Source organism: Acanthochromis polyacanthus, chromosome 15 (assembly GCF_021347895.1).
Source record: "Acanthochromis polyacanthus isolate Apoly-LR-REF ecotype Palm Island chromosome 15, KAUST_Apoly_ChrSc, whole genome shotgun sequence".
Lineage (NCBI taxonomy): Eukaryota > Metazoa > Chordata > Actinopteri > Pomacentridae > Acanthochromis > Acanthochromis polyacanthus.
In genome coordinates, this window is record NC_067127.1 from 969,958 (window position 1) to 982,941 (window position 12,984).

Consider the following 12,984-nt stretch of genomic DNA (forward strand, 5'->3'; position numbering starts at 1 on the left):
CACTGCGTTGTGCTGTATATTGGTAATCACTGCGTTGTGCTGTATATTGGTAATCACTGCGTTGTGCTGTATATGGGTAATCACTGCGTTGTGCTGTATATTGGATAATCACTGCGTTGTGCTGTGACGTCTTCTTATAGAATATCGAACGATGTGCAGAGAGATTCTTCGCTTGGAGAATTAGTGTTGCATTATTCTGTCAAACATTAATTCATGCAAAACCTAAACCTTTCTTTGTTTATTTAACAAATTTGTTTTCGTATTTAATTTAAAACCCCACAAAACTCTCATGTCTCCGGTATTTCTCATAAACATGGAACATTAATGGCTACATGAAGTTATAGTTCAATATATCTCAGCGGTATTATTATTTATCCCGAGTTTAAAACAGAATCTCAGTGTGTGGATGTTCTCCTCTACTGTCATTGATTCATGGATAGAAATGTGATGTGTATCTGAGCACCTGCCACAAAAATAAACAAGAAAAGCACTCAGAGTAGTAGAGCAGTGCTCCTCCAAGGCTGCTCAGTCGTCGTGTCATTTTCGACGGTTGAAACCTTTAATAAAAAATGTCGTCCCTCTGAGCACATCCGTGTATTCAGCATGTGTTTGTTATCTACGGATACTGGATCACGTGACCTAAACATGTAGCGGGCGCCTCAGAAACACCCCCACAGTTTAATCAGCTGTTCCTAGGATCATTTCTGATGGATAAGTCCTGATAAGTCCTCAGAGGTGGATTTGTAGTAGGATCACAATCAGCTGATTTAGTGTTCACTGGTTGTCATGGTTACAGTGACGCTGTGCCGCTATCTCACAATGATACAGAAATCTTTAACCAATCCATGGATCCAGAGTATAAGCTGCATCACTGCCAGAATCTGATCACTTGGTCCTTGAGTCATTTCTGACTTTCCCTTAAAAGTTCATCCAAATCTGTTTGTCTGTTTAGAATAATGTTGCTGACAGACAGACAGATAAGCGTTTGCTGATCGTCGCATAACTCTACCACGCTCCTTGGCAGAATAACAAATAAAACAAAGAACATGTAAATATAAGAACCTGCAGCCCAAACTGTTAAAGCTTCAGAAGACACCAGTGTGTTCATGTTAATCTGCATTATTCAGAGTAGGAAGCTAAATGAGAAAATGTGTTTCCAGGGCCTTTAAAATGTCACAACTCTGAATTGGTGCAAACATTTCCTTTGCTGGCATCATTTTTTACACTGGTTCATTCAGAATCCGTGCTGTCGTGCAGGTTTTGGTGAAGTGGTACAACATCTACAACGCCCCCGGTGGTCCCAGCGCTCACGCAGAGTGGAACCTGTTTGTCACCTGCTTCATGACGCTGATGGGCTACAACACCGAGCGCCTCAACTGGACACGGAATGTGAGCTGTGTTTGGCTGATCCCGCTTCTTTTAGCAGTTGATCATTTGTGCTGTTTGCTCTGCATTGAGAACATCTGATCTGATTGACAGACAGCTTCAGAATGTTCTCTGACCTGCTGCTGTGCTGTTGTCTGTTCTTCACCTTACTTGATGTTTATTCATGTGATTTACGTGCCCTGACCTTGCTCTTTATCCCCGTCCTCTTTCCCAGCTGCATTTTGAAGTGCCTCTCTCTCCCGTGATCGCGGCCAAGAAGGCTCGTCCGTCAGACGGAGGCTCTGATGAGGTTAGCGACTGTAATGTTTGGGACACAATTAGCCCCAATTAGCATCAGCATGTCTGTGGGAAATAACTGACCATGCACGTGGAGGGTGGATTTATATTTGGGTCGTTTCATCTCATATCATTAGAGGCCTTCTGCTGGACTATCTCTGATTTGCCTTCTGGTTCAGAAAATATGGGTATTTATGAAGATATTTGTGAAATTTCAGCTTGATATGTCAAATACTTTCCTTGGCATTTCCTTTTTTAGCCCATTGACCCACTTTCAACACGCTCTTTTTAACACCAACATGTCAGATTCTGTCAAAGATAAACGCCTGAAAGTTTCGCTGTTTCTTCTCATCATGTCACTGGTTCAGGAAACTGGCCAAGTATGATTATGAGTGTGTTGAAAAATGAAGAAAAGTCCCATCTCTGAGCACATATCAACAAATCAGCTGATAATACAGAAGGCAAGAAGTGATATTTTCTGAACCGTGTGTAGTTACACGTCCAAACAGTACAAACAGAATGTATAGAATGCTTTTAATATGAATGAAACTTAGAACAAATGGAACTTTTATGACTGAGTGATTTGCTCAAAAGTCTACTTTTAAAATCTGTTCATATTTTTCATTTTTGGAAACGACTTTATTGGATGGAGGAATGGACTGAACTGTTACCTTAGCGAATATACTTCACTATCAGGATAAAATTCACAATCATCTTTTAAAATCTGCTTGTTTTATGCTCTAAAAGTCTGAGGCAAATCATAGATGGCTGAGCATAAATGTAATAATTTTACGGAGCACTTTAATACGAGAATGATGAAAAGCTTTGGAAATAAGTGTTTTTTGCTGTTTTACTGATTTCTAAACCAGAAAAAATATTGCTTTGTGTTGTTTTCCTTCATAAAAATGAACTTGAACGCACACAGAGAACATCCAGTCCTGCAGGGAAACCCAGGAAACCCAGAGGAGAGAGTCGGAATGTCCTAAATAATAGAGAAAACAACCTGTGCTCTGTTCTACAGTCCGAAACACACTGAGACACATTTATACTTGACATAAAGGTCCTCTCAGACATATGGTTTAATGTATTCTCAACCTACATTTGAATCACATCCTAAAACCTTAACCAGCCTGTTAAAGGTTTTACTGAAATGTGGAGGTTTGTTTAGTAATCTATTTGTTCTAATTAGAGCACAAGCAAATGTCAATCAGCTGGAGGCTCAGACTGTGTCATGTAGTTGTTTGTTTGACCCGAGGGAAAGCGTGAGTCAGAATAAACGGAAACATGTTGACACTGTGGGCTTGTTACCTCTGTCAGCTTCGCCGTTCATCTTCACGCTGCTCACATTTGGTGGTTGTTTAGCGGCTAAAAGTGAAGCACAGAAGGTCTAAAATCCACTGTAATGCAGATCAAACGTTGTTTGAATTCTCTGGTGCAGTTCTTGGTTGTAACGCTGCATTCTTATTAAAACAAATTTACATGAAATAGCCTGAAACAGAACACATAGGGCTTCAGAACTGAAGTATTTGTTGGGAATGTCAGAAAACGGCTCTTTCACAGCAGAATTTTTACTCGTTGTAGCAGGAATAGCTCTAATGAAGCTGGCTGCATTCAGTTTAGTCCTGATCTTGTGCAGCTGAGACATTTTGCTTGAATTTAGTTTTTTAAGCTTCCATCAACACTGACGTCCTGTACAACTTATCTGTGATGTTGGTTGATTGAACAGTTGTCCAAGCACAGCATGCTAAACGGATAGACTAAAGAATTCTTTACCACAAAACCAAAACACATGAATAACTGACACCAGAAGTGGATGTTTTTGGTATATTGTCTGGTAGTAAATGTGTCATTTTGGAAAGCAAACTATAGTAATTACACCTGCTGAAAAAGACGAGCTCTTAGATAAAGCTAATTTAGCCACTTTATCCTGTAATATTTATGGTTTAGACCTTACTTATGGTGCTTGTTCTAATACATCAGTAGTACAACAATCACAGAAAAACGGATAAAACCAGCAACTGTTGTCTGTATGTCAGATATTTACATATTAGAGAAAAGGAACAAAATCAACTGGTGTGTCCTTTACATGATGTAATCTGCTCAGACTCAGAAGCGTCACTACATTTTGGAGGTCGTTTTCCATCCACGTTGTGTTTTATGTACTTTTTAACATGTGTTTGTGGTTGGAGGATCCAGAGGTTTTTACTGGCTCCTATCTGGGTCTGCTCTCTCTGTAGGACTGGGACTACCTGTTGGGCTCTCATTACCAGTGTCAGATGAATTCCCAGCCTGTTTGTGGTCCAGCAGACTCCAGCAGTGATGCTCTGACCTCAGAACCTGAAGGCCCGTCCTCCGTATGTAACCCACTCTGTTTCTTTTAATACGTTTGTTCTTCATATTTAGGTGTAGTACACTTCATTTGGATGAGGCTTGATGTTTCTTAGATTTAGGTACAGATTGGCATTTTTATTTATTTGAGCTGGTAGTCTCATAGAAGTAGACATGTAAAGTTTGCCATATTTGTGGTAATAAAATACCAATATTTACATCTACAGTAGTAAAAAGTAATAAATAAATGACTTGAACTTCAACTTTTGATGACCAAAACTGGCGTAATAAAAATACTTAACATCAATTCCAGATTCTGGATATTATTGTCACAGCACCGACTTTTATACAGTTCCCAGAACAAAATACAATGAAACTCAGCTCAATACTGAAACCTGCATTTTGTCTAACAACCAGCAGGAGGCGACTCTCTTCTCTCCAAAAGGAAGTCTGATTGTATACGAGTAAATGAGACATTTACGCTGCTTCTCATTTGATATCTTACCTTAATAAATGTTTTCTGATCACTTTATCATCTCAGTCACTAGTTTTAAGTCTCCGTATGACCAGATGACCTAAAATGCCAAACCGAGGCTTCAAAACAGTCCTCCAATGATGCTGATGAAGACGAACTTATCAGAACCTGTGTGTGGGGATTATTCAGTCAAAAAAAGGGGTGTTGGACTCATTTTAGTCCAGGTTCCACATTCAGCTCAGTTTGATCTCCAGTGGATCGGACCAGTAAAACCACAGCATAACAACCTATAAATAACCACAACTCCAAACTGTTTTAGAGCAGAGGTATATTCTGAAAATGTTCACACTTAAGGAATTGTTTTTTTCACAAAACATCATGAACAATGTGAAATTTCTGAAGAAAATGAAGTTCAGTTTCAAAAACATTCATCCTCAGTTTATCATTTCCACATTACAACTTCCAGATCACAGAGTGTCTACAAAGGAACACAACATTTAGTCACCTGGAACTGAACCATGGAGGATTTACTGGAGGATCAAAGCGACAAAAGTTAGACAAAAAACAGCAAGACAAAATATTGCAAAAATGAGACACAAAACAACAAAAGTGAGAAAACAAGATGACAAAAACATCAGATAAGCAACAAAAAAAAGACCAAAACAAGACAAAAATGACAAAACCATCCATCCATCCATCCATCCATCCATCCATCCATCCATCCATCCATCCATCCATCCATCCATCCATCCATCCATCCATCCACCACTTTATCCTCACTAGGGTCATGGGGGGTGCTGGAGTCTATCCCAGCTGACTCGGTGAAGGCAGGGGACACCCTGGACAGGTCACCAGTCTGTCACAGGGCTACATATACAGACACACAATCACACTCACATTCACACCTACGGACAATTTAGAGTAACCAATTAACCTCAGCATGTTTTTGGACTGTGGGAGGAAGCCGGAGTACCCGGAGAAAACCCACGCATGCACAGGGAGAACATGCAAACTGCATACAGAAAGATCCCAGGCCGGGATTTGAACCGGGGATCTTCTTGCTGCAAGGCGACAGTGCTGACCACTACTGCACTGTGCAGCCCTAAAAATTACAAATGAGACAAAAAAAAGATAAAAACAAGACACAAAACGACAAAAGCGAGAAAGAATAGACAAACGATGCAAGTGAGACAAAAAGGAAACACAAAACGGCTAAAATATAAATAATTACAGTATTATATTAATATATAAAAATAAGAGACAAAATGACAAAAACTACAGAGAAGTATCAAAAGTCAGACAAAAAACTAAAAAGACAAAATGTTACAAATGAGACACAAAATGACAAAAGAACAATCTAGTATTTTACTTTCTGATCAGAACAACTTGTCATGGTCTAGAAATGATTTTAAATTTACAGTTTTATAATTTACAATCTACAGTTAATGTCTTCTCTGTAATTTTTACACTTTGAGGACCAGTTTTGGCCCACGGGCCTCATGTTGGACACCCCTGGTCTAAATGATTCACGCTAACATAAATACATGTGTCGCTGAAATTATAACTTGTAGTCTTGTTGATTCTGTTGTCTGAGCTCACAGTTTACTGCCTGTTTTACATCCTTACAGAATACCAATGTTTCTGCTGTTATCTCTTCTGCTTGCTGCTCTTGCTCTTACATCTCCTCTCTCTCTTTTCCCTCTAACGTCCCAGGCGTCTCCTCCTTCCAGTCCATCTCTGAAGTTGGACAGCTCGGCTCCTCTCTTCCCTCACATTCCTGCCCTCTTCTACGTCCTCCATCTGCTGTACCAGGAGCTGCAGCTGGACGAGCTGCAGAGAGCGAGAGCTTCATCTCTGGTCTGTCTGCTGCAGCAGCTGGCCAGGTAACACAATCCCCTCTACCTGTGTTCGTTTAAATGAGGTTTATCTGTTTGCTAGTACATGGAAAGTCAGCAGTCTTCAGGTGGTACGTCAGGCCAGATGAGAGCTTCTGTGCTGTATTACAAATTAAATCGAGTAGTAAATAAATGCTCCCATAGAAGCACAAAAATGAAGAGCTGCTGCTTTATTAGAGAAAGGAAAAACCGAGAAGAGACTTCTGACATTTACCACAGCAAACTCAACCTCATACAATTTCCACAAAGTGCACTGAAAAGGAGGAGCACACCTCATTGTTTTCAGTGTGTAATCACAGCTCTTTAGTGGAATAAACCTCAGCATGCTGTCAACAGACTGCTGTGACAATAAGAGACCAGGCCGAGTGGGAGAGTGGAGCGCTCTTCACACTAATTGTCCTGTGCTGCTCGTATGTGGGCTGCCATTGAAGTGTGGTGCAGATTTTTTTTTTTCATTCCCTGCTTTATTCACTGGTTATTCTAAACTAATGATGATCCTGATTGTTTCATTTTATGGGACTGATTGCATTTTTGTTGTTTTAGAAGGAAATGGGTTTAAATCTCATTTGCAAATCATATATTGCAGTTTATGCATATTTGCAAATTTATTTCTATAAATCGGAACACAAAAGTAGAAACTGAAGAAATGGATTTCGATGTGAATATTCTAGAGATGTCCGTCCATCCTTTATCTAAACTGTACTGGGTTAAATATTTCAGATACAGTCAGAAATACTTGATTTAAAAAAAAAAAAATGTATATTTTCATGCAATTTGACTGTTTTGTTTCAGTCTGGAGTGGAAAAGTCGCATCAGTGGCTCCAATATAATTTATTACCAAATTTAACATTTATAGTTTTAAGTAAGTGAGTTTTTTTTTAATTAAATGTGACTTTTTAACTGTTAGAGCATGTAAGCAGAGACTTTACTGCTAGATCAGATTCAATAAATGGGAAATGTCACACAACCTTTAATCACAAAGCTTAAACAATCAGAGCCTTTAGAAAACAGCTGTAATATTCACACTAATCTGCTATAGAAGTAAAACGGCTGCTCCTCGTCCACGTTTGAACTGATTCCTCCTGTACAGTGCACACGGCTGGAAATTTAAAAACTATTGATTATCTGATGTTAGGCTGAATGCTAATGATTCACGGCTGTTAATTACTTGTGCTGTGAGTTAAATTACTGCGCAAAACGAGTTAAATGTCACAGAAGCTACGTGAGAGCCGTTTTTAGATTTATCTTAACGACCTGCACCAATTTAGTGTCTAGTTAGACGCTATGAAAGACCTGAACTTAAAAACCCAGCGGTGAAAGAACAGGAGTCACTAACTTCTTTTTTTTTCCCCACAATGATGGAGAAAATGTAGAAAAATGACGTCAGCACTGGCATTATGATGACCATATCTTCAGCATGTGAGGGACATTTCAGGAATGCTAATATATGGGTCATTTTTGTCTCTCTTACAATTTTCTGCTTGTAATAAAGCTATAATAATATCTATTATCATCAATAATAGATAAGCTGTTAAAGTCTTGATTGGCTCAGCTTCCACATCAGTGGTAGCATTTTAATAACATGTTTTCTGTGCTTGCTAATCCTACTCTAATCACAGTAACAGGGTTGATAATAAATGCTAATATTATTATTTTTTCTCAGCAGTAGAGGCTCGACCAGGAGAGTCAAACTCATCTTAGTTCAGGTTCCACATTCAGTCCAGTCTGGGTTAGGGTCAGCGTTTCATGTGATTCACTCTTTTCTCCTTCTTATACCAGCTAAAAAAGGTTCTGCTAACATTTTGTGGTACATGCATATTTATTCTTATTTAAAATATTATGTTGTTTTAAAAAAAAATAGTCCCACAATTACAAAAGACATCAATGAAAAAAAAAAATACCAAAAAAGGAGATTTAAATTTCATTCTAACTGTTTTATTTGAGATTAACTTTGGTCATCAAGGGGATGGACAAGAGAAAAATGGCATTTTAGGGGGAACTCCAGACTTATTTAGTATTTTTAAAGATGTTTTCAAACATTCTTTTGTCTTAGTTTTGTAGATTTGGTCTCAGGACAGAAACATTTACACAACTACTGCATGTTTGACTGTTTTGTACGTGTATTATTTTAAATTTAATGAGTGGTACTTAAAATGTCCTCCAGTTCTGGAATGAACCACACGTGTGTTTGTTTGTTTGTTTGTTTGTTTGTTTGTTTGTTTGTTTGCAGAGACCTCCAGCTAGACGACTATGTGGACCTGTACTGGAGAGACTACCCTTCTTTAATCTGTGGCTTCACTGAGAGCTGCCTCATTGACCAGGGTAAGACCTTTTATTAGCCCATAATGCTATCAAGTGAGGAAACAGACGAGACTTTTTATGGTGGAATACAGAGGGAATGAATGGTCAGCTCTACAGTCCATATGTTCCTTTGCATGTCTGGAGTTTCATGTAGTAAGACTCTTACTAGTTTTTTTTGGATAGAATTAAAGGAAAAGCAGCCATGGAAAATGTCTTGACCCCTCCAGTCAATGCTGGTTAATCCTTGGTGTCCTAAAAATATACTTTAACCCTTTAAGCTTCAGTGTACCGCCGGTGGTACACCTACTAATTTGCATAGGAATTTCAGGAATGTCCGACGGGTGCAAACGCGATTATACAAACACTATACACCGATGGAAAGCTTAGATTCTCATGAATCCGCCGGTATAAACCACTTTCAGATGCGATTACCACAGCGGGTGAGAAAAACACATTTGTCCGACAAAAACAAATATTCATCCATCCGTTCTCTATACACGGCTTCAAAGCACACAGCGCGACTCACATTTCCGGGTTTATTATTACACACAGAAAAAAATATTCCACAAAAAACGGCCATAATCCAACCTTTTACATCCAGACAACACAAGCCAGTAAACTATTTTGTCCAAAACATGTCCTGAAGTCGGTATAAAATCCCCGAATCGGTCGTTTTCAAGGAAATGCACCTCCCGATGCGCGTCCAATATTCCCCGTATTTTTCGTAATTTTTTTTATTTAAAAATAGAATATTAGCGATTTTTTGTACTGAAAACGGCTGGAATTGACTGAAGCTTAAAGGGTTAAACACTTCTGGGTCTGGATGTCAGCTCTTTCTCTTATTTTGTTCGCATCTTTATCTAGCTAATATTCATTTTTATTGCTGGAGATGTGATGAAGTGACACATTTCTTCCTCACTATCCACCTCCCTCTGTCCTCCTCAGCCCTGATTGGTCAGGTACAGTGTCCATCGTTCCTGAGGGCGGAGCCTCCCTGTGTGCTCAGCTGGCTCAGCGGCTGCCTCAGAGGGGAGGAGAACCAGCCTTTCCCCTACCTGCCCGGCATCTGTCAGAGGACCAGGCTGCTGGTTCTGGTACGACCAAAGCTCCTCTACGTTTAATGACTCTCTACTTTCTACATCTGTGTTTTATTAATGGGCATCATCCAAACTAAACCGATCATTTTTGAAATGTTTTAAAGGCATTAGAGGAGATTTAATTTCCTACGACTTTGAACGTAGCATGCGCATGCGCATGCGCACATACAACCTCTCCCTCACCCCCCTCTAACCTCCCCCCTCTTAACATTTACGAAGAAACGCCCCCCTCCAGAAACTTGCGTAGGACTCGTGAAGTTGTCTTTTACGGCTGGGTCCCCCTGGATCTTTATCTGCCATTATGTAAAAAAAGATGATCAAAACAAGTCTCCAGCTAACTACGAAGCTATACCAAAGCAACACATACAGAAAACACGTAAGTCCAAGGCGTACGTAATCTACGTAACTAGGCCTGAGCCGGAAGATTTTTGATTGACAGGAAAGGGAGCAAACCAAACGCCTCGGTCCGAGCGCGTTGATTGGCTGATGTTTTTCAGGTCCTGCCATGTCCACAGTTATTTATTTTTTATTTTTTATTCTTTTAGAAACCATACATACAAGTCCACTAAAGGTCAGTATATTCATTTTATGTGAATCAGACAAATTAAACAAAAAAAACATCCTCCATAATGCCTTTAATGTGATAATTAACAGTAGAACCACGCAGAAGTTATTGATAAAGCAAATGCAGACACAGAATGCTGTAAGTTTCACCAGAAATTTTAGGTTAGGATGGTTTTGCAGACTGACACAGTGAATAATTTTTCTTATTTGCTACGACCGCACATTTCCTTTAAAAGTGAACCAACAGTTTTTCACAGTACATGGAGGATGAGTTATTCCAAGTACCTTTAATTTATCACAGGTTTTCTGTGGTTTCAGGCTCCTAAAGTGGTTCTTTTTGACTCGCACTGAATTTTAGTTTTTAGTGCAGACGGACAATATTACATCAAGAATCCGATTCATGTAATTATTTTACGCTGTCTTTATTTCAGTTTCTTAAAACCTTTGCTCATTTATGTGCACCTTAAATAACATAGCTTGTCGTAGTTTTCATAATATCCGTTGTTTCAAAGGTATGTGTAGTGTGATTATTTGGGCTTAAGTTTTTCCAAAAAAGTAAACAATATTAGTATCACAAACAAATGCAAACATGCAGTCGAGTTAGCACTGACATGTGCAGCACAGAGTGAATTACTGCAGGTCTAATATCTACCAGTGCAGTGTGATGTGAGGTTTTGGAAAGTTTAATTTTTGTTGTTGAACTTTAAATAGACGAACATAATCACTGGCAAGGACACCTGGTGTATAATAGTGGAGAATTATGAGAAAATACTAATCTGATTGTCTGTTTTTCTTTCTTTTCAAGCTTAAAATTAAACACATTTTTATCTTCTTTACACCAGTCAGAATGTGATCGAGTTTTTTCACAGAGAATTTGCTGCATTAAATCATCATAATTTGTGTGATCAGAACAGAAAATTGGACTTACTTTGCACTCACACAAAGGCTCCTCAAACAGGACATTTATCTGCCCACATCATCAATGTTAATATATGTTTAGTTATGCGTCAAAAGGGAAAGAATGATGAGCAGCAATACTTTGTTTAAAAAAGGAGCAAAACAAAAATGCCTTCGGTGCTTGAAACTTTGACTACAACTGGAAAAAACCTTTAGTTTTTTCCTCCTAAACAAGCTGTAGAATTTGTTTCAATAGATAATAAAAAGTTAGAATAAATTTTTAGATTAGAGCAGCTTGATTAGTTTAAACTAATCAAAAACTACCCACCATCTAACGGGTCGTTGTGTTATTTTGTACTTCACGGTGACGACGTTTTGTCGTCTTCTAAACGTGATTTTCTACCTGCATGTGCGTGTTTGTGCGTTAGAGAGGGTGTGAGGGCACACAGTTCCCCGTGTGATTGAGACCGTCTAGATCCTGTTTGTGTTTCACGTCTGTGCTTCTTTTTCTGGACATAAAGTGCAGTTATGCTGCGGTATGAAAGGAGATGTGTGAATGTGGCGCTGATGGGTTTATTTATTAAGGAAGGAAGCGCACGAGGGTTACTCCCAGCGATCGACTGGAGGATGACGATGATTACGAAACAGAAACAGATAGGGCTGAACACGTAACATTTATCTAGATAAAGTAAAACATACCACAGAATATTACCGTAAGGAAGCATTGCAGTACTGTAGAGGTTGTACTCTGTAGACAGAAGGGGACATGCTTATTGCTATAGACTGCTTCCATTTCCCAGAAAAGAGCTTACTTTAGCCCTCTTGTAGTCTTCATTTACGGCACCAAAAGATGTCGTTCCCTTGCTTTAAAAAATCCAAAAATTCAGCAAAAAATTCCCCAAATTCATACAAATTTGCAAAAATCTTCAGGAAGAAGATTCCTTAAAGGTTTCCCTTAAAAGTTAGATTTTAAAAAAAAAATCCCCAAATTTGGCAATAAATGTTCAGGTTGAGCCGTTCCGTTCGCTCCCAAAGAGAAGTCATTTGGAATATGCTCACACACAGTCACCAACACTGTGCAGCACGTCTTCAATGCAAAATGTGGAAAAAACTTCACCACCTGGCAAACAAAGTTGGACTTTAAAAATGTAAAGAGGAGGGCTGCTTCTGCAGGGCTAAAGGATCTGGTAGAGCATCATCAGACTTTTTAAATTGTTACTGTCTGTTGCTGTTTTTTTTTGCTTTGACACCAAATGGAAACTGGTATCCTAATCTCGTTGTACCCAGTACAATGACAATAAAGGCCATTCTATTCTATTCTATTCTATTCTATTCTATTCTATTCTATTCTATTCTATTTATCAACATCAGCATGTTCCAAAACAAAAACCAACCAAAAATAAAACATTAAATATAAAATCTTGATCCCTTTCTGTACACTCTGTGAAACTTTGAGGTTATTTCATCAGTAATTGTCAAAGTTATTGACCTGCGAAATGATGCCACATTTTTTGGGACACCCTGTATTTTCCCTCACTCTGAGTATAATCTTGGAACAAAAACCTGCAATATTCTTACTGCTGTGAATACCTAAGAAGTTCATTCTTAATTCTAATTTCCAGCCGTATGTTTTTCTGTCTCGTTATTCGTGTCACTGGTCAGCAGGTGTCGCTGATCTTTCCCGTTGTAGCACGGTCTAAAACTAAACTTTAAATGTTCAGCACCAACGACAGGATTTACTCTGTGCAAGTGTCACACATCCACA

At 38.8% G+C, this 12,984-nt stretch overlaps 1 protein-coding gene across 1 annotated transcript in view; it reads left to right on the top strand.

Moving 5' to 3' along the window:
* The window catches only part of anapc1 (anaphase promoting complex subunit 1), a 76,710-nt gene that overhangs the window by 23,282 nt on the left and 40,444 nt on the right, over positions 1 to 12,984 (top strand). The window contains exons 19-24 of the mRNA XM_022189648.2: positions 1,258 to 1,389; positions 1,601 to 1,675; positions 3,900 to 4,016; positions 6,179 to 6,348; positions 8,591 to 8,682; positions 9,607 to 9,755. Coding sequence (XP_022045340.1) covers positions 1,258 to 1,389; positions 1,601 to 1,675; positions 3,900 to 4,016; positions 6,179 to 6,348; positions 8,591 to 8,682; positions 9,607 to 9,755 — 735 coding nt within the window. The remainder of the gene's footprint in view (positions 1 to 1,257; positions 1,390 to 1,600; positions 1,676 to 3,899; positions 4,017 to 6,178; positions 6,349 to 8,590; positions 8,683 to 9,606; positions 9,756 to 12,984) is intronic.